This window comes from Biomphalaria glabrata, chromosome 7 (assembly GCF_947242115.1).
Source record: "Biomphalaria glabrata chromosome 7, xgBioGlab47.1, whole genome shotgun sequence".
Lineage (NCBI taxonomy): Eukaryota > Metazoa > Mollusca > Gastropoda > Planorbidae > Biomphalaria > Biomphalaria glabrata.
The window spans coordinates 35,951,520-35,978,390 of record NC_074717.1 but is presented as its reverse complement, the minus strand read 5'-3'; the positions used below and the strand labels follow the sequence as shown (position 1 = coordinate 35,978,390).

Below are 26,871 nucleotides of genomic sequence, written 5' to 3'. Positions count from 1 at the left end.
ACACCGCCATCAAAGGTGCAGTAGGTGCGCACCATCTTGTGCACTCTCCTAGACAGGACTAAAACCAAATGTTTGCATGAGTTTACGATGTTCGTCCAAGTGTGAAGGCAGAGAAGAACCAGCACTGCGAGGCGGAGGGGGACCACTGAGTGTTTCTCTGATTTCATGTCGTCATCCTCATTGTGTTCATAAACATCCTCCTCCGCCCAGATTCTTTGTGTTGAGTTGCTTGTCTAGTGTAACCTAATAAGTTATTCTATTTAGACAGACATAAGAAATGCCCACTTGTTATGCAATGTGTGTATGTGTGTGTGTGTTACTATGGTGAAGGTGGGAAGAGGTTAGCGATTGGTTGTGAATGACGCAAGATAAGCAACACTGTCGTCAGCAGTCTGAGGTTCAACAGACAACTACAGAATGCCAGATTGAAATAATTTTTTTTAAGTAGCTCGATGTAGTTCAGAATATTATTATTAAAGTCTACTACATTGATTTTCTTTTATCTAAAGATGAATTTGTTTCTATTGTAATAAAAGTTCTAATTAGTTTTGTTCACTAAAGAAGCTATTCAAGTTATTTCAAGCTTTGCAAGTTAATAGTTAATACACCTACAGCGGTTTAGTTGTCTACCAGCAGTTTGGTGCTACAGGTCAACGACCGTCTACAACATACTGGTGTCAGAGTGATGGAAAACAACAACACTACCATACTCAAGTATCTGATAGGAGACAGCAAACATCGTCTGACAATAGACTGGGGCTAGGTTAACTTTAGGAAATATACAACTATACATTTAGTAGGCCATGCGTCTGGCATTGATAAGACAATTATCTATCATATGACAAGGTAGACACACCACTCCGTTTAGTTCTTTAGTTCCGCAATTATTTTTCCACATTGTGACCTTAGATGAACTCCAATTGGTGGCAAGGCTGGAAGGACCAGTCCTCCCGTAGAGCCTTGGCGAGAAACTCTGCTGTTGGGCGTAGTGCCTTACCACATTGTGACAATTGTTCTTTTTTTTTTTTTTTTTTACATTTCTGCATTTTAACATGTTATGATTAAACTTCAATAACATTTTTGTTTGTAATTAGCAAAAGGTTACTTTTAGAATTACAGAAGAAAGCATGCTTGTTTTATATAACACGGATTAAAGTTTATTAAACCAAAACTTAATTTAATTTAATGGGGTCAAATCAACGTTGTTATCGTTAATTAGGAGAGAAAGAGTTAACACATTTATTTAGAGTTGCATGACTTGATAAATACGTTAATGATGTATTGGTTTTTAGTTGAATTCGCTAAACCACTCAATAAGACGTCATACCAGATACCACAACAAACCAATTTTCAACATCAGATTTACAATAAAAAATTGTGTGTATGCCAATGTCATTTGTGTTTGTATGCATGTGTACAAGTTCGTGGTGGGTGTGTGTGTATCTGTTAGTGAATGTGTGCTACTTTCTTTGGTGGTGAAAAATGAAACATTCGTTCTATGAATGAGTTATGTTCCATCTCAAAACTAATTGTAATGACATATTCTGCTTCAACGAAACAAAAAACAAAAACAACGCCAGGTCGAAACTTCTGAGCAAAGAAAGGTTCTTACCCCCATACTCTTCAAAAGCTTCACGTCTTCCTTGTACTTGTGGTAGCTGTCACACGTGACGTCCCCAGTCTCGTTGTGGTGAATTTTATTATTATGCGCCCAGGTGTCCCAAATACTAGGTCCTTTACCTATGGAGGAAAGGCGCGATCACGATGATAAAAGTATGCTAGATTAAAACAGGGGTCATTTAATATTAGCTGTTTTATTATACTAAAATCGAATTTGTCCAACGCAAAATAATGATATTTTTGTCTATAATATATTATGTGTGAAACCAAATGATTTTAACTTAGCTCAAATTTTATATTTTAAATCTATGCTAATAAAACAATAGGGGCCCTAGTCAAGAGAAAAATTGAATAAACCTCTTTCCAAATAATATTTAACTCTTAACTATATCTGTAAGGTATATTTAACTATTATAGATTACTATAAATGATTACGGACATAGATATACAAGAAACCAGACTAAGTTAGAACGTTAGTTGTGTATCTATGAAAATAGACATGAACGATCGCAACGATTCCATTCTTACAACAATAAACTTTGTTGAGCTTCAAGAGAAGTCTTATTTACTTATTGAATGTTAAAATATGTATTGAAAAACTTCACTAGATACAACAAAGTCCAATTACCTTCACATTTCTCGTATCTTACGGTCGCTGAATAATGAAAGATAATTTGCATTAATATATAACTTTCTAACTACCACCACTGTTATCTCACCGTCAGCATCCCAGCCTCCTTCTATCTGATATGAAGCAGTGGCAGCTGCCCATACAAAGTCATCTGGAAACTGGTCATACAGGATGTCCAGCTCGTTCTCCATGTACACAATACCTGTAGCTTGAGCCGCCTGACCACTGGCAAGAGAGTTGATTGTCATTAAGATCTATTAGAATCTACAAGCTTTAGAATTTGTTTCGTGTATTTTTTTTTTTTTTTTGGGGGGGGGGGGTGTTCCATTTACTGGTACATCGACCAAACAGTAAGATTAAATAAAAGAAAACACACAATATATCTGATGTATACCCCTAGGGCTGGATAGTATTGCACTAGGGGACGAATAGGGCCCTCGATTCGTAGGTTTGACATATCTGAAATAAGGCTTTCTTTACAACGGTTCTAGAACAAGCCTGACTGTTTCTCATGTCCATTATACCCAAACATTATTAGGACCTATTACACTTTTAAAGTGTTTATGTTGATTGCTACGTAAAAAGAGTATTTTAACAAACAAGAAGCGTACCTGTAGCCTCTTTTAAATCCATTATCTCTTATGAGGTTGGCGAAGAACTGGACGGATGCCTTGGGTGTCCGGGTTCTGTTTGGATTGGTGAAGTCCACGTAATAGAGTCCAAATCTCTCAGTGTAGCCTCGAGCCCATTCAAAGTTGTCCATTAATGCCCAGGCCGTGAAGCCTCTGACGTCGCACCCATCTAGTTTTATAGCTTGAGAAATCAAAATTCAAACCAAGTCAGATTTTTGGTAATGTTTTTTGGCGTCACTTAATGTGTTCATTTCTTTATCTAGATTTATTCCTAGTGACATAATATCGTGTTGATGACTAAGAATCAATAATAACTAATAATCCACTAATAATTCATAATGACTAATAATCCACTAATAATCCATAATTTTCCAACGTAATATTAAGCGCTCAAATAGGATTTAAAAAATTTGCTAGATCTATTTTGTTAACCAACGCTTCATCTTAGCTAAATATAATTATTTTATTAAATAAAAATACCATATTGCAATATTGTTTCTTAATTACAAATGGTCTAGTTGTCTCCTATTGTAATTAAGGTTGCTTCAATCGAAATATAAAGTGTACTAGTTGACCAATATTCCAAAATCTAAATTAAGACTTTTCTTTTTCCTAGTGTATCATGGTATGTCCAGTGAAGTATACCTTTCAACATTTGATTAATGTGCTGTCTATAATAAGTGATTCTATGAGCATCTCTCAGCGTTCCGTTTTTGTCCGATATTCCGTTTTCAGTGACATATAATGGAATGTTGTTGTAGGTCTTTTTAATCCAATTCAAAACTTCTCTGAATCCCGTCGGAACGCTGAACAGCCAGGACGAGCCAGACCTGCGAAAACAAGCAGGTCACTAATGAAGAGGTGTTGTGCGAATGTTTTGTTGTTTGTAAACATGTTCTACGTGTTTCCGATGTGCCTTCAGATTTGAAGAGAATGACCTCCGAGCCAAAACCCCTTCAGGACTACTGGAGATGGATCATGGAAGCGGGCATAGTTCGAACCGGGAACCATTGAGACCATTAAAAAGACAGTCTAAACACATACCATACCACCAGGCTGTGTAAGAGAGTTTGTTGAGAAGAAAATCGTCTTTCTTTTTTTCTCAAACTGGCATTATAGTTTTAAAATACACACAAAAATTCAAACTGCTGCTAGTGAATGTAATCTAATGTAAATTTGGAGTCCTGCCTAATGTTTATTGCTTCATCGTAGTTCTTGAAAAATAAATAGATCGGTTTACTCTGAATAGAAAATGCATTTCTTTGAAAGTTTAAGGATCGCTTTTTTTTCCCTACTCTTGTGCTATGTTTTTTTTTCTATTTCATTTTCGTGCAATCGTGGGCCCTAATGTTAGTCCGATAGTGTGTGGACACTGAAAATGGTGATGCAAAATCAATTATCGTGGTTTTATCAAAAATAAAGCGTTAACTGATTGTTTAACATGAGAAATATAAAAATACTCCTATAAAAGAATTATCTAAGGAGTAATAACTCTACATTTACAACCATATCTCTAAAAAACTCGAATTTATTTCCCTTTTTCTATATCAAATAAAATATTTAATAACCGATAATTAATTGACTAATTGGTTAATTTTTTTTTTATTGATTCTTGTTTGTTACGTACAATAAATAATTGTGTGAAGTTTCAACTTTATCCGAGAATGGGCATGGGAGAAATAATATGTTTAAAACGTTTGCTAGACAGACAGACAAGCTGAGTGAATTGATATAAACTTTGTAACAGAAATTTATTGACAGACTAAAAGACTTCTAGTTCTGAAACACAAGAGTAAAAATCTTGTTCTCTAATTGCCTGTATGTAGAACATGGGAGCTTCAATCCTGCATCATACTATTGTGCCATCCTTGTGTTTGTTTATATTTTTAAAAATATATTTCCAAAAAAAAAAAAAAAAAAAAAAAGAAATATATTTTCTCCACACTTACCCTGTCCATGCAGGATCTCGCTCTCTTACAATATCCTGGTCATTGTCCCAACTGGGTGGGTCATATGGCAGCTGACCAGGACTTGCGTAAATGGATGTGTAGTAGTTCAGACCAACAAAGTCAGACGAACCTTTACGATATAACATTTTATCGTAGTTATGGGAAGATGAGTTATTAAATACAATAAGAAAGATTATGATATGTATTTATCAATAAATTAATTAATCGTCTTCTTTATAAGTATAGAAAGTGAATGCTTTGTTTCATTATAAATTGTTTTTGTTGAATGAATCCTTGAAAAATAAAGATTATAGTAGCCCATTTCGTACAGCTTAGTACAGAGGACAAAACTAAATGACAGCACTAATTTTTCTTTAATAGGCCTACTTTATGTTTCCATTCCATAATTATGCGTCCATAATTCCCCCTTGTGGCCATTTAACACAATCATACGTATGTACAACAATAAACATGTATATAGGTAAATGCAAATAACATATTTTGAGAGCACCCTCCTTTAAATAGAATCAATGAATTTTTAAACAGGTCGATAAAATTATACACCTTGCAAAAAAGATTTTTTCTAATATAAAAAAGAAAAACTTGTAAATAGTCAAAAAAAAAAAACGCCTTAAGCTTCACTAATTACGTGGAGAAAATGGCAAGGTTACCTTTGTTTTCTAGGATCTCTTGCGGTGTGAAAGATGGTAGCCGTGACGCTTGGCCCAGCTGATTACTTTTAGCTAAAATTTGTGCTTTCATTACATCGGGGTAGTCACCTAGATGTCAAAACATTTATCTATACAACTTATGAAATAAAAGAAACTAGAATTTAAAAAAAATAGCTTAAAATGTGAGGATCACCAACAATGTCACGGGTATTGCTCACACGAAAGACTTGAAATGTAGAACTACTCACCAGTTTTAAGAATGGGGTGAGCGAACCAACCAAATCTAAACAGTTTGCCTCGCTCTGCAGCTTCCACGTCAGCAGGATCGGAACTGTTCTTGGGGATGTCGTTGTGGATGTCCAGTGTGATACCAATCTGACCTGTGGTGCATATTTTAACCTACATAAAAATTATTTGTAACATCCGACAGATCATGGAATAGTAATATTCATTCAAAAGTCTCCATAAGAACCTTCCACATGGACGCTGCAATGGATCATTTGGGGCCCACAACATGTAATCGGAAAGAAAAAATCAATTAAAAAATAATCCTCATTAATGCATAATCAATCTTTTTTTTTTTAATAAATAAATCTACTTCATAATACAGTGGGAACAAAAAAAAAAGTGAAGTGTCTCAAGAAAAAAGAAGTTGCCAACTAGAGGATGTGAAGGAATTGAAATACTATAGTATAGACTAGAGGCTGTTTTCTTATTATAAGTCTATATCTAAGATATCATAGGCCTACAGCGAGATCTCACGGGTATGTTGAATCCTCATAAATTGAAATTTAATTTGTATTTTGCAATCACCAATAAAATTTCATAACATTTTGCTATTTTCCACTGACCTTTGCCTCCAGGACTCAGTGCCCTGTATGTACTGTTGTACAACTTATATGCAGCCACGTGAGCCTTAATGAGGTTGTGGGTGACGATGTAGACATTGGTTCCAGGGCCCCACCTTCCGGGCGCCATTTGGTCCACGCCATAGCCTAAGTAGGACACCACCCATGGCTCGTTGATCGTAATCCAGTACTTGACCTTTTGTGTGTGACAAAAATAATTTCAATGAAGCAATGCACGATATTATTTATCTTCTCTTATTACAGACGTCACGTCCTACGCATTTCTTGTGTCAATCTAGTCATGCAAGTTAATGACTTAAACTCTGCCAAGACGTTGGTTTTTCTGGCCCCAACCCATTCCATTCTCTAATGGCACTAGGGAAGTAGGAGCACTTGTATGAATTTGTTCTAGCGTTTGTTTAAACCATTGTCAGAGTTCCAATACAAATGTTTATGTCCAGAGATTTTGTTAGGGTCATAGTTTGGTTCGAATAGTGAGAAACTGAATTCTCTTTCCAGGTGGTCTAATTAAGAAATACAAGAATTATGTGTCAGTTAATCTCCATACGTTATTGTAAAAAGTTATCAAGTAATTTTTACTGCATGTTGAAATCTAACTCTCCTTATTTGGAAAAAAAAATAGCATTAGGATTTCTCAGAAGAATGATTGTAAGAGCACCACTGATTCGAAATGCAAAATCTATTAATGAATTTATCATAATTGGAGATAAATATAAACAATAAGATAAGGATACGAGGCAACAGAAAAGAAGAAAACAACATGGTTTATAGCACGAGAGCAGTCCTAAAAAATAACATGGTTTATAGCACGAGAGCAGTCCTAAAAAAACAACATGGTTTATAGCACGAGAGCAGTCCTAAAAAAACAACATGGTTTATAGCACGAGAGCAGTCCTAAAAAAACAACATGGTTTATAGCACGAGAGCAGTCCTAAAAAGGATGTTGAACCAAGTCCAGGTGTATTTTCGAAGAGCTTGTATTGTCTCCACAATCATACGACATACGCGGATTCGGAGGTGCATACAAATCTATCCACACACCAGCTAGGACACATTGAAGAAACTCTGCGCTTTTCTTTAGTCTTATACTTTCAAGCTAAATTCAAAATAATTGTTTCCAAAATATGAAATACTTGTAACAATTACAACTTGAAGAGAACAGTTGTCATAAAACATACAGCTTAGAAATAGCTAAAGAAGCGCATTAAATGACCCACATGGAACAATCACTGACCGAACTATGCGATGGTTATTTTCACATTTATGTAACAGCTTATATCTTTCTAGATAGTTTATAGCACTGATAGAATTTACTATCACCTTCTTGTGATTCCTTTTTTTCCCGCAAATTGAGTTTATAAAGTTTGTTTGTAGCCTACTCCAGAAAAATGTGCATAATTGTCCCAAGCACAAGTAATGTAACCTGAATAAGAAGGACAGATGACTTCCTGCTGGTCAGATGATTGCGTCGTGTCAAGCGTGACATGATAAACTCACACATGTGACTAACTTACTTTTTCTCTTCTGGTTTACACACTAGGGTGTGACACACAATATCAAGCCTTATGCTTTCCTAATTACCGACTGCTATATCTATAACTGTAACATCTTTCTGATGGAAGAAAAATAAATGGAAGATGCCAACTAAAACTAGAATTAAATTATACGTTTTAAAAGTAGACAAAACTGGCTTGTGTTACACTTACATCTGCCCCGAACTCTTTGAAAATAAGGTCAGCGTAATTTCTAAACTGACCCACTACGTCCTCATTAAGCCATCCTCCTTTCAACTCCAAGGCCTGAGGCAAGTCCCAGTGATACAGAGTGACCATCGGTTCTATATTATTGGCCTTCAGTTCTGCTATTAACCTGAAGATAAGTATAAAAATTGAATCCCTAACTAAATTATATTTTACAGCAAAAATTAGCGAATCATTTTTTATTTATATTCCATTCTGATGGTGGACAAATTATATTGAACTAAAAATTATGACAAAATGTCAAAACTTGCTATTAGCTTGAAGTTGTGGATGTGTACAATGAACTGGATAGCTGTTGCCAGCATCACGGATTATGTCAACAGATTACAACCGAATCTTATCATTTGGTCATGATAATGTAAAAGAATCTGAGCACAGGACATCAAATGGTTGACGTCCAAATGAAAAAGGGGTTGGTTCAATGTGTGCTTTGGTAGGGCTGGCCATAGGTAATCGGAGGCCCTAGACGAAGTGAAACTGGTATCTTCAAATGAAATATCAAAATTAAAAAATTAACACTTATAAATATAATTACGCCATTTATTTTATATGGGAAAAAAAGTATGCATCTTCTTCGTTCTGAGTATCCGACGTACAAGCTGTCGAATGTGTTGGTGGCTGACGAGTAACGAAATTTAATAAAGCCTCTCTTTAGGTTGAAAGAAACGCCTCATCCTTTGGGTTTCCTTGGCGTTATGATGCACCAGACTCGATGTAACGTTTAGACATTTCCACCAAAAGGAAGCAACAAGGGTCTTTTAACATAGCTAGACTGACAAGTAGATCTAAACATTTCGTGAATAGTAGAGACTTTGAGCTAAGCTAGTAGACATAAAGCAACATGGCTCTGCTATGTTTGGGATTTGGGTGATATGACTGTAAGGGTTTTGGATATTTGGATGTATTTACTTATGGTAATAGTTTATTCCAAGACTGTTCACAGTTTTGTTGGTTCCGTCTGGTAGAACACGTGACCATGCAATGGAGAATCTATAGTGAGTAACCTGAAGAGGAAAACATATATATATATAAATGGGTATTTCATTAGCCCATTATATCGACTTGATAATACATGTTGGCCACATCATAACCCAGGTTCCAGCTCCTGTTGCTTAAGTCGCAGAGCTTATCCAGCTTTGAATTGTTTAAATGATGTTGTTTTTTAGTGGAAGCTAAAAGCGATTGATTGTCTGCTCTTAAAACGTGACATTCTCCTAAAATACAGACCAAAAGTATCTCGTTTCATCAACCCCCTAGAAGTATTAAGGAGACAGCTGACGTCCGAATTAAGACCTACTTAGTGCTTCAAGAGCTGTTTGTTGTGCGCATTACCGCAGCTCTCCAAAGATACTGGAGGCGCGGTGGCTGAGTGGTAAAGCGTTTGGTTTCCAAACCGGGTTCGAATCCTGATAAAGACTTGGGTTTTTAAGTTCGGTATCTTTAGGGCCCTCTGAGTTCACCCAGCTCTAACGGGTACTAGGCATTAGTTGGGGAAAAGTAAAAACAGTTGGTCGTTGTGGTGGCCTCTTAACACCCTCCTTAACCGTGGACCACAGAAACAGATGGCCCTTACATCATCTGGCCTATAGATTGCTAGGTCTGAAAGGGGAACTTTTTCTAAAGATACTGAGTGTCCTATGGTGATGATGGATAATGTGTGAATAATAATGAATGATGTTTGATTAGCGCATTTATATCAACATAAAGAACTACTTTTCTGATAATATTATATATAAAGTGCTTATATAAACAGTGCTAAACTATGCCCATTAAACAATATTTTTTTCTGAGAGTCATCTTTCTATGTGAAAAGATATACTTAAATAAGATACAATTTCGGCATTGCTTTGGATTAGACATGACGGCAAGGGGTCATTCAATTTTCATCAGCAGTAAAATGCTTTCTGTTTGTAACGATTATCTTATAAACTACAAACATTACTTCAAAAGAGAAGATAATTACGAGATGATTAGGTCCTACGATTCTAAGATGTTTGTAGGCCGACACTAGAATTCGGACAGTTAAAACATCCAAAGCTTACCCCCAACTGTTTGAGCATCTGAACATCTTCCTTGTACTTGTGATAACTGTCACAGGCCACCTGGGCGTTGTCGTGATTGTCTATACGTCCTGGTTCAGTGCTGTACACATCCCAAATACTCGGGCCTTTGCCTGAATAAAGACAGTTTTCTGTACCAGTGTCTTAGTTTTCTGTACAAGTGTCTTAGTTTTCTGTACAAGTGTCTTAGTTTTCTGTATCAGTGTCTTAGTTTTCTGTACCAGTGTCTTAGTTTTCTGTACCAGTGTCTCAGTTTTCTGCACAAGTGTCTTAGTTTTCTGTACCAGTGTCTTAGTTTTCTGTACCAGTGTCTTAGTTTTCTGTACCAGTGTCTTAGTTTTCTGTACCAGTGTCTTATTTTAATATACCAGTGTAACGGGCAGAGCATTTAATAATATAATGATTAGGATCACATTTCTCAAGCAAATTTTAAATCCTTTGACCCGTCGTACGGAACACAGCACAGCATTACTAACTCTTGAGCAAACTCTTTCTTCATGCGCCCAATTCATTCTTTAAAGGAACACACTATCAAAGGGAATGTACTCACAGATTCATTCATAACGTTAAGAACGTCAACTCTACACTAGAGATGGGAAACGAACCGAATCGAAAGAGCCGAACTCGAACCTCACTTACGGAGGTTTGAAATCACTGTTTTAATTTAATAAATTGAATTGAACATTATTACATGTACATAGTTTTTGCTATTATCTAATTTCATAACATCCAACCCAACCAAACCCGAACTTTAGATCTGACCGAACCGAACAGAACCCGAACTATACTCATCATCGAATCGAACCGAAATCGAACTTAAATCTCTACACTCTTCTTTCAAAACCCTCCACTTAAACTTTAAAATCCCAGTCTAAACACACACGTCTTAAGCTGCTTGCACAAGAGACCCATTTTTCTACTCCTTACTATTACTCTTACATTTGTTATATCCAAATCTATTGAGTTAGTATCGAGACAAAATAGAATGATATTGATTTTCTCATTAACATTATTAGCAAAGACTTTCTTAAAATCTTGATAATAGTTACAACATTGTTTGTTTTTCAATTAAAAAAGTGCGCGGAACAAATTAATTAAAAGTCGTGCTTATTCCTCTGCGTCGTCTGTTGTTACATGTCTGCTTCTTTAGACTCTCGTCTGGTTTGACAGGATTTAGTTCGATTTTGTTTTTTTATGGTTTTCAGCATATCTGCCTTTGGTAGGCTATAAAGAACCGATGGAAGATATTGAGAATCAAAAAGACAAAGATCATTAGAAGCTTTCTTCGGGAATCAGGACATTTTATGAGCATCGCTATTCTTGCCCAATACGCTGACTGAATGTTTTGGGCATAATTCTGTGTTCCTGTGATGTCTGATGAACATAAGACAGGTAAGACATTGCTAAGGAGAATCTTAGACTTGACAGACTGTATTCAAACATGACTGAATGTTCTTAAATTGCTTTCCTTGAAAAAAAATTCTGTTAAATCATTTTATTACAGAATGTATCCAAACAAAAAAAAGTCGTAAACCTACAACATCATTAGTTTCTACAACTATCAACATGTAATGTTTCTTCTGAAGTGACAATAGCAAACATTACACGGCTGGACAGAATACAATTTGCCTAGAAGGACAATGTGTGAGTTCTATCATTTGACTTTATAATCAAGTATTTTTTTATATATACATTGTTACATTAACATGATGTGGGCTAAAGGCAAAAATATTCATCATTTTATCAATTTTCTTTATAATAAAAATTGCATTAAATTTTTTTACAAGGTAATACAACAACGTTTTGTATAAACAAATCTGTCTGGGTGGTTCCCCTTTTTCAAATTTAAACATTAATGTTTTAAACAAAGCAATCCTAAAAAAAAAAAAAATTCACTCTATCTCCACAAGTTTCAGAATTTATTCTTATGTAAAGTTATGTAAATTATCTATTTTTTTCTACAATATTCTGATGTAGTCAATGGAGGCTAGAAATAAACACCTCCAAGACGGTCTATTCTCTGTTCACGCTCGGGACTGGCATTCTCGGGCAACCTTTCCAGCTCTCCCTCAACGGAGTGGCTCTCAGCATGGAAAAGCTACCCAAGTACCTTGGTGTAACTTTAGATCGCAAACTAAGAATGTGTGAGCACATCCAGGATGTTGTAAGAAAGACTTCAGGGAAACTTTGCATTGTGCGGAAGCTGGCATCCACGAAGTGGGGAGCCCGAGCAGACATGCTCCGATCCCTGTATTTAGGAGCAGTCCGATCACAGATAGACTACAGCCTACCTGTGCAAATTTATGGCTCTAGGACTGCTCTTGAACAACTTGATAAAATACAGTCCCAAGCACTAAGATTTGTCTGTGGAACCTTTAGGACAAGTCCAGTGAATGCGGCTGAAATAATGGCTAATATAGCTCCACTAACCCTTAGGAGGGAAAGGTCAGTACTGACCTGCTATGAGCGGTATAAAAGGCTGGATGAATACCTCCCAGCTAGAAAACTAGTGGATGGTTGGAGATGCAGAAGACGTATCCAGATGCATCATGCCACTAGACTATCTGATGAAGCTGGCCTCTCCACCAACCGACAAAACATTCAACGCTTTCATCCCCTTCCCCCTTGGTGTCGCCCAACAACCCCAGACATACGCTTGAAATTAGTAGACCCTAATGCCACTAAGCAAAGCCGTTCATCTAACGACCTTCAAATCCTAGCTCTGGAGACCATTAATACCTTCAAGCCCAGTGCTATTTTTGCATACACTGATGGATCGGCATCAATAGATTCTGAAAGAGCAGGCTATGGAGCCTACATCGACTTTCTTTGCTCTCACACAGTCAAAATCTTTGGACCATGTGGTAGTGTTTGCAGTTTTGATGTGGAGACCATGGCAGTCTGTGAAGCCTTAAAAGTCATTGACTCTCAACTCGGCGAGGGACATTTGAGGGCAACACAGATTGTTGTGGTCACTGACTCAAAATCTGTACTACATGCTTTGCAAAGCCCCGGACCATGGCCCCCCAATATCAACACTGTCATCATGGCTTCACATAACATCAAACAACGCTATGGCACCCCTGTAATAATGCAGTGGGTACCGAGTCACATAGGTGTGACTGGCAACACAATCGCAGACTCTTTGGCCCACCAGGGAGGGCAAATTCCACCCACTGATCAGGCTGTAAGCTTTCATCAAGCCCTGGCTATAATACAAAAAACAGAAATGGAAAAGTGGTTTGAGTGCTGGGACAAGTCCCAAAAAGCCCGTGGAGTCTGGGAGCGCATGAGGCGCCCTGACCGCACTTCCCCGTTGTGGAGGCTGTCCAGGCCTGATCAAGCTATTATAGCACAGTGCAGGACAGGCCACTGTCCTATTGGCTCATATTTCTCGCGGCTATGGCCAAATTTCGATTCACGGTGCCCTCGCTGCGGGGAAGAAGAGGAAACCGTGCCTCATATTCTGTTTGACTGCCCCAGATCTCCGTCTCGACAGGTCTGGGAAACCCAAAATTCTCGACCTGTATGGCGACATTCATGCACTACGCAAGACAGCAGGGTTTCTGTCCAGGGCTTTTGCAAGAGAGGATTTGAGCCTCTCAAGCCCTCACTCTTATGGAGTTTGATGATGATGATGATGATGTAGTCCCAGCTGTGATGGGCAGGCCACATCTGCAGAATAGAAGACTTCCACATCCCTAAACGACTCCTTTATAGTCAATCAGGGCAAGCTATCACAAGGTGGACAAAGAAAACGCTTCAGAGACACCCTCAAAGCTTCTTTGAAAACCTTCACCATTGATCTTGCCACCTGCGAGACGGAAGCAAATGATAGAGCATCATGGCGTCGCGCTGTGAAAACTGGCGCACAAATTGCTGAGGACAAGAAAACAGCGCTGGCAGAAGAAATGCGTCTTAGCACAAAAACTAGGCCAAAAACACTAGCTCCAGCTGGAATAAACTGCCCAGCGTGCAGTCGAACATTCCGTGCTCACATAGGCTTCACCACCCACATTAGGAGACATAAAACCCCAGTGCAAAGTCCTCAGTTCCCCTGGATGACAAAAGTGGTCATCATCGAACCACGATGGACGAACTATGTATATAGATTTTTTTTCTAATTTGTTAATATCTTTTAATAAACAATTAAATGAATTTAACAAAAAAGAAAATTCCTTTCGTACTAATGTGAGTAAGTCAACTGTATTTTTTTAATTTTTCCTATTATTGAAACATTTTTTCTTTCAATTTCAATATTCTTTATATTGTATCGATGAATGTTCAATGAATTGCATGTAAAAAAAAAGCCTACCATCTTCATTCCACGCTCCTTCCACCTGATGGGCCGCCGTTGCTGCCGCCCAAACAAAACCATCAGGGAAAGTGTCAAACAAGAAATCCTTGTCTCCCTCCTGCAGGTTCTTGTCCAGGTCAAGACCGTTCAAAGAGAGAGCACCAACTGGCAGCAGATCAACTAACTGAGACACGATGAACAAAACAAGGACAAGCATGGTAGACAAGTCCGCTTTAACTGGAGCCATTTCTAATATATTCTGATGATATATATGAATTTCGTTCACATAAATCCAGGCTCAAGGACTAATCTAGTCGTATCTTTATGCTGATTGATGTTTCAACATTTCAGCCAAGCTATTTTATCATTTAGCTATACTCTGTAGTTCTGTGGGTGGAAGAGAATAATTGTATTTTAAACATTAATATTTTACTTTTTTTAAAACAATCTTTTTCGTATATCACTCGGAAGCATGAGATGAAGAGAATTGCATATAATATCTACAGAAAAGGAACGAAAGAGTGACAAAACAAAACAAAAATATATAGGCCATATGCTTCATTGAACATATACGTTTAGTTTCACGCGACTTGCTCCATCTCTCCACTAAGAAAACAAAAACAATTTAAAAACCAGATATTAAAAAAAAAGCAATACCAAGTTTATGTTTACTAAACATATGTTGTATGTTGTTACTTGTTATCAAACTTTTGTAACGGTTCTTACCAGTGCTTTTTTTTTGTAATAAAATTGGTGCCGGTACTCAGTGATGAATTGCCTAATTTTTAACTACTAATAAATTAATAATAAACGTTAAATTTTTGTTCCCACATCGCTTCGAAAAAGGTGCCGGTACGCCGTACCGAATAAAGCACTGGTATGATATATATATATATATATATATATATATATATATATATATATATATATATATATATATATATATATATATATATATATATACTAATATGATAAAATATCACAACACTTAATTGACAAAAGGGAACGATTATATCTAGGCCCTATATATAATTGAAAAGTAGCGAAAACATTCGTCCAGAGTGGGGATCAACGCACAACGCTTTAACGACGTAGCAAACCAACAATACATCAAACAGTCAAACATAAATAGATATAGATCTATAAATTAAATAACATCTACAATAATCTACATTAATCGAAAAAAAAAAAGATAGCTGCCAATTTTTACATCTTTCCTCATTGCGTAAAAAAATCAAATAATTGTAATTAGTTAAATAATTAATGAAGTGTTATATAAGAAATTTTTAATAAAATGTGATGTCACGCAGCGCGAGTTTATGAGCGATATTTTAGCTCTATAAGATAATGAAAAGATGTTAAAATAAATTATTCAAATTTCTGATTTTTAACGTGTGAGTTCTTTGCCAAAGCTGGGGATATATTTAAATTTAATTATTATGTGATAGATATCATTTAAGTTTGCTAATCTTTTTCTAGACCTATAGTAGCCTACATAGAAACCTAGAAATGTTTCAAAAGCTAAACATGCAATTATAACTTAGGACAAACAACCTCACCCCCAATGTAGTCCAAACAGAAATGAAATTAACAGTTCACAAGTATCGTCCTATAAAGTCCAGGAAGCCCATGCTTTGATATTTTTGATGCTATTTTACTTTTTGAACCAAGTATTTGACCTCATCCCTGTAAGATAGATAAGATTTTACAGTAATAGAAAGGACAAAAAAAAAAAAGTTCGTATTTTTGTTTCTGAAAAGGGATGGTGGGGAAGGTAAAAATTTTATTATTTGCATCGATTTTGTGTGTGACCCTATTCATAGTACATTATATGTAATAGGGCTGGAAAAACTACAATTAAACAATTGTATTATAAATAAAGAGGAAATAATTGCATTTAAAGAGCTACTATTATAGGCCCGTGTATATATGATAGTTGGCTAATGATTTTAACCTAAAGAGCAAACAATAAGAAAGATAAGAAAAGTTCAAGGTTTATTCAGGCCTAATTAATCTAGATTTTTTTTTTTAAAGTCTTTAAAATCTACATTTTGGCAAACTGACAATGAGTTCAGAAGAGAAAAAGAATGAGTGTGTTTGTCATTTTTAATTCTTTGATATTATGTGGGTGGCTCTCAGTTTAAGGTTATAGACCTAAAAAAAAAAAAACTAAATAAAAATAAATTCATAGGCGGCGCTGCAGTAGCTGGATGAAAGTTACACATATCTCTTTCGAAAATCCAGCTTTTTTAAAATCATTAATTAACATGCACTCTACTTTCAATTTTTAAACCAATAGACAATTTAATTTTAAAATGCCGCAGTGGTTAGCTTCTGCTCCTCGAGCCTAGTGTTTCCAGGCCCTAGAGTATAATCTGCCTCTGAAATAATCCAAATAGGCCTATACGCGCTATCAGAAGTTCACGTTAAGGGCGACAGAGCCCAAACTCATTGCCTACATTTTCACTTAATCTATAAAATGTCGAAGAGATAGGCCTACTGTACTGTAGTCTGTTTACACGTGGCATCTAGGAGAAGCAAACAAAAAGAAAAATGAGGAGAAACAATTTGTTGTATGTTATGGTGCTGTCAGACCCCTTCTTCCCCCCCCCCCCCAAAAAAAAAATGCTGTTCTCCAGAGTCAAAACAAGGCTGAAAAAAACAACAACAAAAAAACTTGAAAAATATACTTTTTAAAATACTTACAAAAAATAAGCGTAGTCTTATCAATTAGTTTGGATCAATCATGTAATTAAATTTGTAATAGATCTGGACTAACAATAATAAATCTGACTGAGTGAATGGTAAAAAGTTTGTGCACGTTATTTCTCCCACAACCAGTGTCCGATCAAGTTGAAATTTGCTAAATTATTATTTTTACCAGACAAAACAAGAGTAATTTTTTAACCAATTAAAATAATTTAGCAATTAAAGATATGAATGAACTCTCGGTAATTATAATTATTTTGTTTGGTATCCAAAACAAGGGAAATAAATAGTTCTTGAAAGATATGGTGATATAAGTTTAATTAGTCCCCTTGAGGAAACCTGAGCTTAAGTTCGAATTCAAGTGGTACAGCTTTTTTTTAAAAAAGGTATCGAGGTAACATTCAAAAGGACCCCTCCCCCGCTTTTCTCCCACCCCTTTTCTAACTGGTCCTGGCAATTTAAGTGATAGGATCATAGCGCATTGAGGAAACTAAATGCAAGAAATTACGCTAAACAAAAACAATCGGTAAATATATATTTTTTTATTGGCCTACATATTCTGACTATTTCTTGATGGAAAGACGTGTTCCAATTTAATTCCTATTTCTGTAATTCATCTATAGGTCCAATTGTCTTTGTAACTTTGTATAATTTTAGAATTTTCGTATTTTTTAAATATTATTCTATATATGAAGCAATCATAGTCTAAAAGTTTTATTCCTGTGTTTATCATTTTATGTAATCCTGTAGTGTAGATCAATTATGTAGAGTAGAAACAGTTGTGGGCCTAAAACTTGATTTAGATGAACTTGAATTTACTGTTATTGTATACAGTTTATTGCATCTCGTTCATTTTCCCCACTATATATTTTCAAATGATCTGCATTTAATGTACCAAAATTTTATCATCGTAGATTGGAATCGAAGACAAGCTTAAAATAACTAGACTAAATAGTATTACAATTATCCAATGTACAATTTTCGTGACAAGTTAATTATATATATTTTTTTTTCGAATAACTTTATTTGATTTATGAAATATTCAAGATAGACAACTCTAATATTTTTTTTAAAGTCTGGTAAATGGCGAGTGTTTTGAAAAGCAACACAATCAAATGGATGAATGAATCTATGTTAAATAATGTTATTAGCTAGCCTAGAGATTATTAGTTTTTTTTTTCTGTACGTAGATCTAGAACTACTAGATCTAGATATGTGCATTGAAATCTAGTCTAGACAAAATATTTGGTTGAAAAATTTTTTTTTTCTTTAGATTATATAAAATTCTAGAATCTCAATTGACTCAATCTGAATCAGCCTGAGACTGAGAGTAGAGTCACGTCAGAGTCAATCTGAATCTTATTATTCTTAGTATTCTTAGTTATTCTACGTAGATCCAGTACGTATTAATTTTTTTAAGGTATTATAATTTTTATCTTACTCTTGTAGTCTTAGTCTTAGAGTTTATTAATTAGACTTAGACGTCTTAGAATTTCTAGATAGACTCTAGAGACAAATCACAATCACTGGCTGAATCAGTGACAATCTATTCTAGATCTAGATGACTACTAAGACTAAGATTAAAGTATTTAAAGATAGTATCATAGTAGATTCGGTTCTTTAGATAATTTTAATGGATTAAAATCATAATTTGTCATAAATGGCCTATCGCAGTATCGCCATCACATCAGTAATAATAATAAAAAATATGTGATAAATAAGTAATACCCTGACCCTAATGGGTGAATACCCTATCATTATAATTAGATGGTAATATTAATTTTCATAATGCGAACAAGTTAAGCGCTGCGCTCCAAATTTTATGTTTGAATGTTTATAGTCTGGCTCCATAATGGTTATTCCTAGGAAAAAAAACTGGAAACATCTTTAAACTTGTAATCCATTTGTCAATAAAAATTATTAGATCTAGAATCTATATGTTGTTTTGTTACGTTACGCATAGCTACAATAAGTACAATAAAATATAGATGTTGAAGAGGGTCAGATCAATGAGGTCTAGCGCGAACACTTGCAGTACACTAACGAACACGCGTTATAGTATTTAAAAATTATTTTTTTAAAAAATATATATCAATTTCTTTTTACACCAATTCAGGACCGACAAATTAGTGTTACTTTTCCCACTCTTTATTGCTCCCTTCTCTGTTAAACCCTCAACTTGACAAAGGGCCATATACTGTGGCCTACCTAGATCTAGTTGACCCCAAAAAAAAAAGTTCTGTGACCCCAAATGTCTGGCCCACTCACTCCACTCAGTGATTGTGGCCTAAATCTGAATGATAAATAATTTTCCCTCCCGCTATGTTTTTTTTCCTGCACTGTGTTGATGATACCTAGGCTGATTGATCAATAATTAGGCCGCCAAGGAGAGACAGAATAAAAGAGAGAGAGCAGGATTGTGCCACTTATAAAAACATTTTTTTCATTCATATTATGTTCAACTCTGACCCTCATTAGCACTATGTTTAGCGATATTCCCTTTTTTTTTACCCATTCACTTCACGTTTGGTTTAATATCTAAGTATTCTAAGACAAAAACAAAAATTAAGTAAGAGAATGTTATACAAAATAAATCAAAGAAATGTTCATTTTCCGGCCTTGAGTTACATCCCTTTGATATACATTTTCAACATTAAAATAGTGCTTGTTAGTGTCATTGATAGTGATAAAGAGCGTTCGTTTATAAACGTCATTGATAGTGACAAACAGATATTATGGAACACCCCGTATTAACACAAAGGCTTTGACTTGTATGTTTTTAGGCCTATTTAGAAGCATTTTAGTTAGGTCATGTGTAGCTGATACTTAAATTAAAATAAAAACAACTCCTTAACCCGGACCTACCCTCCTTCTTTCAGAGAAGAAAAAAAAATGGCAATCATCATACCATTTCTCTTTGAACCTGTGTAAACCCTTGTTGTTCTGACTAAACGAAACCAAATATGTCGGAACTATAAAAAAATGGAGCATGATCAAAAACAACAGACTAGTTTCATCAAAGCTATCTAAATAAAGGTTCTTTTTAACAAATATTGTGAGGTGTTTACTAATATTAGAAAACAGGGGGTGTTCCAAAGACGAAAATTACTCTAGATCTAGATTCTTTAGACTACTCAACTGAGTAAATCATTTGACTCATTATCTCATGTCATCCACTCTACTTATATCTAGACTCTAGAAGTAGAAGAGTACCTACTAGCTAGAAACTCATCAAGTCATGTAGAGCATCTTTGGAGAGAGAGAGAGTAGATCCAACACTAGTAACAAGTTTGTGACACAAACTAACAAACGTGACAAAAGTCGAGATGGAATCTGATTTTTTGTTTAATGCAGTCAATCAGATAATTGATGCAAATATTGACACTGGTGCTCTATTTGAAGAGGTAATATAAATATATTTACTACTTTAAAAAGTCTAGATTCCAAAACTCAGTCCAAGCCATTATTATTTTGTAATCAATAACTAAAGCTAGTAACTAGAGCCAAAGACAGTAGAGTATATTTAAATAGATCTTCTATTGCCCCCCCCCCCCCCCTTTTGATTTTGATTGCTTTTTCATATTTGTAGTTATTTTTTTATTTTTATTTTTTTCTTTATATTTGTCCCTAATTAATTATTGATATTACCCTTTTGTCACATCTCTTAAAATGTTCTATTTTATATTTTCGTTGCCGGAATTGGTAAAGGATATATAGGCAATCCACTACCTATAAAATGACATGCATCTCTTATAACCTTCGACAACCAGTCCAATTTCTGGCCTTCACTTGTGATTCATCTATTGAGTCAGTTTGAACTGTTTCACTAACAGAAGAAGAGGCGAAGGTGAGAATTGGCGCCTAAACCAGTAAGCTTCTGGAAGGAGGGGTTCATTAGCCATTGCTGGCTATCCACCTAGGATGAAGAAAACTCTGAATTCAAACCTCTGCTGCCTTACGAAATACTATTTCTGATTATTTCTAAGAAGATGTCTGAAAAAAAATTGTATTGTAAAGTATATATATATATATATTTATATATTTCTTCATTTTTCTAATGCCTCTTGTACAGAGCAATGACCATTGTTTGCCTGACTGAATGAATATGATGTTCTAATTTTAAAAAAAAAATTTGTATCACATTTTTGTCATCGTAATTTGATTTTCCCCTTTTTTTTTTCTTTTAGCTTTGCACATTATCAAAATCTATGAAAGAGAAAAATTATGCAATGTATGTACCTTGCAACTATGGTGAGTATGATAAGATAACAAAATCTGGTGACTTAAAAAAATCAAATGCTTATCATATGACTTTAATTGGTTTAAACAAAATAATCTAAGTAAATAGCTAGCGTTTACTCAAATGCTCAATTTCTTTAAATTCAATCTTAATTATCTCTAAACATTTTGTAATGCCAAGACATCCAACTCTATTAAGATGAAAATCTGAGATATCTTTCTCTGTAGAAATCATAATTCCAAATTCGTGTCTGTATTTTGATTATTAGATTTGTGTCTTCACAAGAAGACTTGCTGAGCATCCTCTTGGTGTAGATTTTCCATGGTTAAGTAAGACAGTGTGATACAAGACCAAGTACCATTATGACTGTTGTAAATGTAGAGAAAAAAGGCATCAGTAGACAGCATGATTAGACTTGAGCTGTTACATATGCTGAGAAGACAGCATAGAAACCTTCTCCCAGGAATCCTCTCTCCCCTTATGTCCACACAAAAGATTGGACCTGAGCGCAGTTAGCATGCTGTAGGTGCCTGGAAGACACTATAGAGAAACAATTATATAGTGGATTAATGTACTAACTTGAAATTCATTATTTATTTTGATCTTTATTGTTGAGTTGGCAAATGTTTTAAGAAATTTAGCTAATATTTATATTATATTATTTTAATTATATAAATCTATATATCAGATATAATTATAATTATATAAATCTATATATCAGATATAATTTTGCATATATAAAAATTATGTATAGTGTTAACATTTTTTTTTAATTAAGAAAGTGCACACCAGAGTAGACAAAGGCTGATTCCAATACCAACACTAGCAACATGGGTCATAGACATCTCACAGAAATGTAAAGAAGAAGGTTTAATCTTGATGAACAAGACTTATATGGTAATAGTTAATAACATGTTCTCGGATAGTTTGCTAGCAATAATAATATAATAATAATAATAATCTTTATTGTCCATAAGGAAATTTGGGTTACAATTTGTGCATAACAGCAAACAAATATACTCATATTATTCTAATTTGTCATTATTATTTGCAAAAATCCTAAATTATGTGAGTAATTGTCTGAATAGCTTTTTTTATAACAATATTAATGCTGACATAATTAAAAGGCTTATTTATAAAGTACTTAATTTGAAATTAAATTTACATTTATTTTTTTTATTTGAGCATACATTTTAATGGTTTGAAAGGACTTTGTAACAAATATTTCTAAGTGTAATTTTTTTTATGATGTTTTCTTCATGGAATGTTTTGATGTAAATAAGTTACTTTTTACAACTATGTCTTGAATTGATGCTGCATAAAAGTAAGGTGTGTGACTGTGTGTCTTAAATTGCTTTTTACTCAGCTGATGTCCTCTAAATTTGAATCCCAATGTTTTATTAATTTGAGATTTTATTAGCGGCCCAAAAGGGAAAAGATGCTATTAGTTTTGTGTGGAATGTCTGTCTGTCCGTCCCGTTTAGATCTCATAAACTAGCAAAGATAGTGAAAATCCGACATCATAATATTTTAGACCATTCAAAGTTCTGATCCAACTGCTACTTTTTTCTTTTCTGAAAGTGAAAAAATATAATTTTTTAAATCACTTAAGCAAGCAGTTTTTCATAAATATACACCACTTTTACAACTATTCACTATTAATAGTTACAAACACTGAAGGCTCTTTAGTAGGGGAGATATCAATTTACCATATTTTTAACACATTTATGCAAATGGTTTTAAATTTTTTGTCAAAAAAAAATTCTTTCTACATTTGTATTGCTAAGTTATACATTTACACACACAAAAAAATGTTTACTTCTTTTAAAGAGAAAAGATCTATTTAGTATGCATATAAGTTGGACATAATTAAAACAACAATTAATAAGTAATTTTTCATATTATTGAGTGAACTGCGCTACGGGCCAGTAATATTTAAATGTAACTATAGAATACTTAACTATAGGATTTTTTTTTTCTTTTACGTAAATGTTTTTTTCTTGAGGATTTGAATAAGAGACTCTTTACAAAACAATTAGATCAATAAGATATTCATTATAAGACATCAGTTAGGCCAGGTTGACATCTAACTTCACATTTACTTTCTGCTATCCTTTGGTCTGCTGGACCGCTGGGGCACCACACAAGATCTGTCAATCTTCTTTCTCCATTCTTCTCTGTCATTTGTCTTTGATAGAATTTCATTCTGATGTTCTTTCTGAAAATATTGAAACCTGCCTTTTTACCTGCCTGGATGGGGCTGATTTTAAGTTTGTGTTTTCACACAAACTGTCTTTGTAACCTTGTTCAGCCTTAGTTTTGTATCCTGAGTACCTTAAAGCAGCATGGAAACCTTTTCCTAGATACCTCTTCCTCCCCAAAAAATAGATTTGATCTGAGTGCACTGAGCATGCTAAAGTTGTATGAAGATGCGTTGTACAAAAGTAATATTTATAACAATAATAAAAGTAAACAGAAAAAAAATGTAAATAATTTGTTTTCAGGAAAGATTTCATTGCTGCCTTCAACACTTGAAGCATTCTAAAAATAATAACATTGACCCTTCATTGTTTTCATCCATGCTATTGAAGGTAATAAAATATAAAACTATTTAGTTTAATAAACTTATCTGCATAATCACATCATTCTAATTATTAAGAAAAAAAAAAGAAGTATTGTTTATATCTTTGCATTAAAGGTTTGTACTGGTTATCAAAATAGCCTACACAGTTGGAAGAATATAAATTATCCTTCTTTTATTTGTTGTTACTATGATGCCTTTTTATGTAGAAATGTCGATAGTAATATTGTCATTGTTCTGGCTATGTGGATAGGGGTAATCATTTGCGTGTAATCAGCTGACTCAGGGTAACACTGGCCAGTGCTAGGTGAGTGATCAATTGTGAGGAATAATGATTGGCGATGTAGGGATGCTTTAGGGAAGATCTGCATTGTGAACTCTACTCAGGCCTTTTATGTTAGATATGGTCATGTGATCATACATGATTCAGACTCAGTCCAGTACAGTGAGTCCTGTGTGAAGTCGTTTTGGTGCAGTTGACACCAGTACGAGTCCAGATGAGATGGAGAGGCTAGTGGAGTTTGGTACCACAGTACAGATTGTATACAGCATTACAGTTATCTACAGTGAAGCATTAGCACAGTCAGTGTTACATGTTACCCATTCTCTAGTAGTGTGATTTATTAGAAATTTAAAAGTTACTTTATTTGGAGCCCTGAGTTGTCAAGTTATTTAAGTTAGTTGTGTCATGTGGTTCAGTGTAGAGCTGATAGTCTGAATTAAGAGATTCGTTTCAATATGATAATCATAAGTTGTGTTTTTTTTGCTCTCAGCTCATATATTTTTCCTTGTTTTTTCTTGTTAATCTGTCCATCGCATTGCGAATGGTAGCTTACAGGCTGAGAGGCATTTTACCATGGGATTATCCCAATTTACTTTATGTTGGGCCATGTTTCTGTTGGTATTGGAAAAGAGCGTATTTCTGAGATTTTATCTGAAATTTCCTTGTCTTTTTAATGTTTGCTGTTTGCCTTATCATTCATCTTTATGTCTATTAAACAGATTAACAAACTAGCCATTTTGTTTTTACAGTATCAAGTGCATGTGGAAATTCTGTGGCATCTTCACAAAACAGAAATTTTACCTTTTGAGACTTACTTGGAAAGGTAAGAGCCTGTTTTTTTTTAAAATCTATTTCAATAACTGAAAATCATTTTTGAAAGAACTTTTGTAAATTAAATATATTAGCATAGAGCTCTAAATAAGAGAAAACTTGATAAATTTTCTGATATAATGATTGATTAAACTGAATTTATCCTAATTTAAATAAAGCCAATCAAGAACATTTCTTGATAAAGTGAAATTTAGAAGTATATTTATACTTTTACTTAAATGGGCATCTTTTTGACATCATTCTGGTACATCTTTTGGCATGTGAATTCTTGCTTTCAAAACAGATAGTTCCACTCTTCTTCAGTTTTTAGTTCTACCCTTTCTACAGTACTCTGCAATACTCAGTGATCTTCTGGTCAGTTTTTAGTTCTACTCTTTCTACAGTACTCTGCAATACTCAGTGATCTTCTGGTCAGTTTTTAGTTCTACCCTTTCTACAGTACTCTACAATACTCAGTGATCTTCTGGTCAGTTTTTAGTTCTACCCTTTCTACAGTACTCTACAATACTCAGTGATCTTCTGGTCAGTTTTTAGTTCTACCCTTTCTACAGTACTCTACAATACTCAGTGATCTTCTGGTCAGTTTTTAGTTCTACCCTTTCTACAGTACTCTGCAAACTCAGTGATCTTCTGGTCAGTTTTTAGTTCTACCCTTTCTACAGTACTCTGCAATACTCAGTGATCTTCTGGTCAGTTTTCCCAAATGCTGATTTTGATATGTTCAGTCTTTAAATCTATTTGGCAAATTACAATAAATCTGAAGTAGTTTTATGGGCTTGGAGTTTTTAATTGTCAATATTATGCATAGTAAGAACTTTAGTTTAAAAAACAATTCTATTTTACTTTCATTGCAAAAACAAATGTTTAAGCTGTGATTATTTTTATCCTTTTTTGTAGTAAACTTTCTGAAGATGTTTTTAAAGAATCTCTGTCCAAAGATTTAATTTTTCTGTGTACTGGCAGTGAAGAGACTCAACATCGTCGCCAGACCATTTTATCAGGTGTGTTAAATAAAGTATTCATATTACTTTTCATAACTGCATCAAAGGTGTTAATATTAATAAGATGATAAGATAAGATGATAATAAGATGATGATAATTTGTGATTACCTAAATCAGGGGTGTTTCATATTGTTAGTTGTGCTCTTCTGTTTGGGAGCATGCTTCTTGCAGGCAGTTTCACAAAATTGTAATGAAAAGCATTTTGTAGTTTAGGGGCCAGGTGGCTTAGTGGTAAAACGCTTGGCTTCCGAATCCATGAGTCCCAGATCTGAATCTCAGTGAAGAAAAGGATTTTGAACTTACAATTTTTAGGAAGCCCCTGAGTCCACCCAACTCTAGTGGGTACCTGACATTAGTTGGGAAAAGTAAAGGCAGTTGGTCATTGTGCTGGCTTCGTGACACCCTTATTAACTGTCAGCCATAGGAACAGATGACCTTTACATCATCTGCCTTTTAGATCACAAGATCTGAAAGGGGTACTTCCCTTTTTTTTCTTTAGTCTATTGGTCGTATAGACCTGTTTGGGACTGTTATTGTTTGTTACCTTTCTGTCATGTTTTGTTGGAATAAAGCCTTGTTTATAAGGTAATTAGTTGACTTAGTATATTTCATACTGCTAACATAATTTATGTTTACTTTTCAACAGGATTCATTATTTATTTTGTCAAAAAGTCTTTTAGAGCACCGGCGTCCAATAATAGGGTAACTTGTTTTTTTTTGTTGTTTTTTTTAATTT

At 34.6% G+C, this 26,871-nt stretch overlaps 2 protein-coding genes across 3 annotated transcripts in view; one reads left to right on the top strand and one right to left on the bottom strand.

The window, feature by feature from the left end:
• Positions 1–16,178, bottom strand: part of LOC106067751 (lactase/phlorizin hydrolase-like) — a 59,138-nt gene extending 42,960 nt beyond the window's left edge. For both annotated transcript variants that reach the window (XM_056034742.1, XM_056034743.1), the window contains exons 1-13: positions 16,049–16,178; positions 14,508–14,876; positions 10,175–10,305; positions 9,042–9,136; positions 8,079–8,241; positions 6,355–6,547; positions 5,752–5,883; positions 5,504–5,611; positions 4,833–4,962; positions 3,529–3,713; positions 2,863–3,064; positions 2,340–2,476; positions 1,613–1,740 (exon numbers count right to left, since the gene is read on the bottom strand). In XM_056034742.1, the coding sequence (XP_055890717.1) occupies positions 1,613–1,740; positions 2,340–2,476; positions 2,863–3,064; positions 3,529–3,713; positions 4,833–4,962; positions 5,504–5,611; positions 5,752–5,883; positions 6,355–6,547; positions 8,079–8,241; positions 9,042–9,136; positions 10,175–10,305; positions 14,508–14,736 (1,833 nt within the window). In that variant the 5' untranslated portion in view covers positions 14,737–14,876; positions 16,049–16,178. The remainder of the gene's footprint in view (positions 1–1,612; positions 1,741–2,339; positions 2,477–2,862; positions 3,065–3,528; positions 3,714–4,832; positions 4,963–5,503; positions 5,612–5,751; positions 5,884–6,354; positions 6,548–8,078; positions 8,242–9,041; positions 9,137–10,174; positions 10,306–14,507; positions 14,877–16,048) is intronic.
• A 2,371-nt stretch (positions 16,179–18,549) lies between these two features.
• LOC106062077 (uncharacterized) overlaps positions 18,550–26,871 on the top strand; it is a 31,702-nt gene continuing 23,380 nt past the window's right edge. Inside the window, exons 1-8 of the mRNA XM_056036839.1 lie at positions 18,550–18,618; positions 20,391–20,602; positions 21,386–21,449; positions 22,217–22,335; positions 23,943–24,029; positions 25,052–25,125; positions 26,031–26,134; positions 26,782–26,837. Coding sequence (XP_055892814.1) covers positions 20,525–20,602; positions 21,386–21,449; positions 22,217–22,335; positions 23,943–24,029; positions 25,052–25,125; positions 26,031–26,134; positions 26,782–26,837 — 582 coding nt within the window. The 5' untranslated portion in view covers positions 18,550–18,618; positions 20,391–20,524. The remainder of the gene's footprint in view (positions 18,619–20,390; positions 20,603–21,385; positions 21,450–22,216; positions 22,336–23,942; positions 24,030–25,051; positions 25,126–26,030; positions 26,135–26,781; positions 26,838–26,871) is intronic.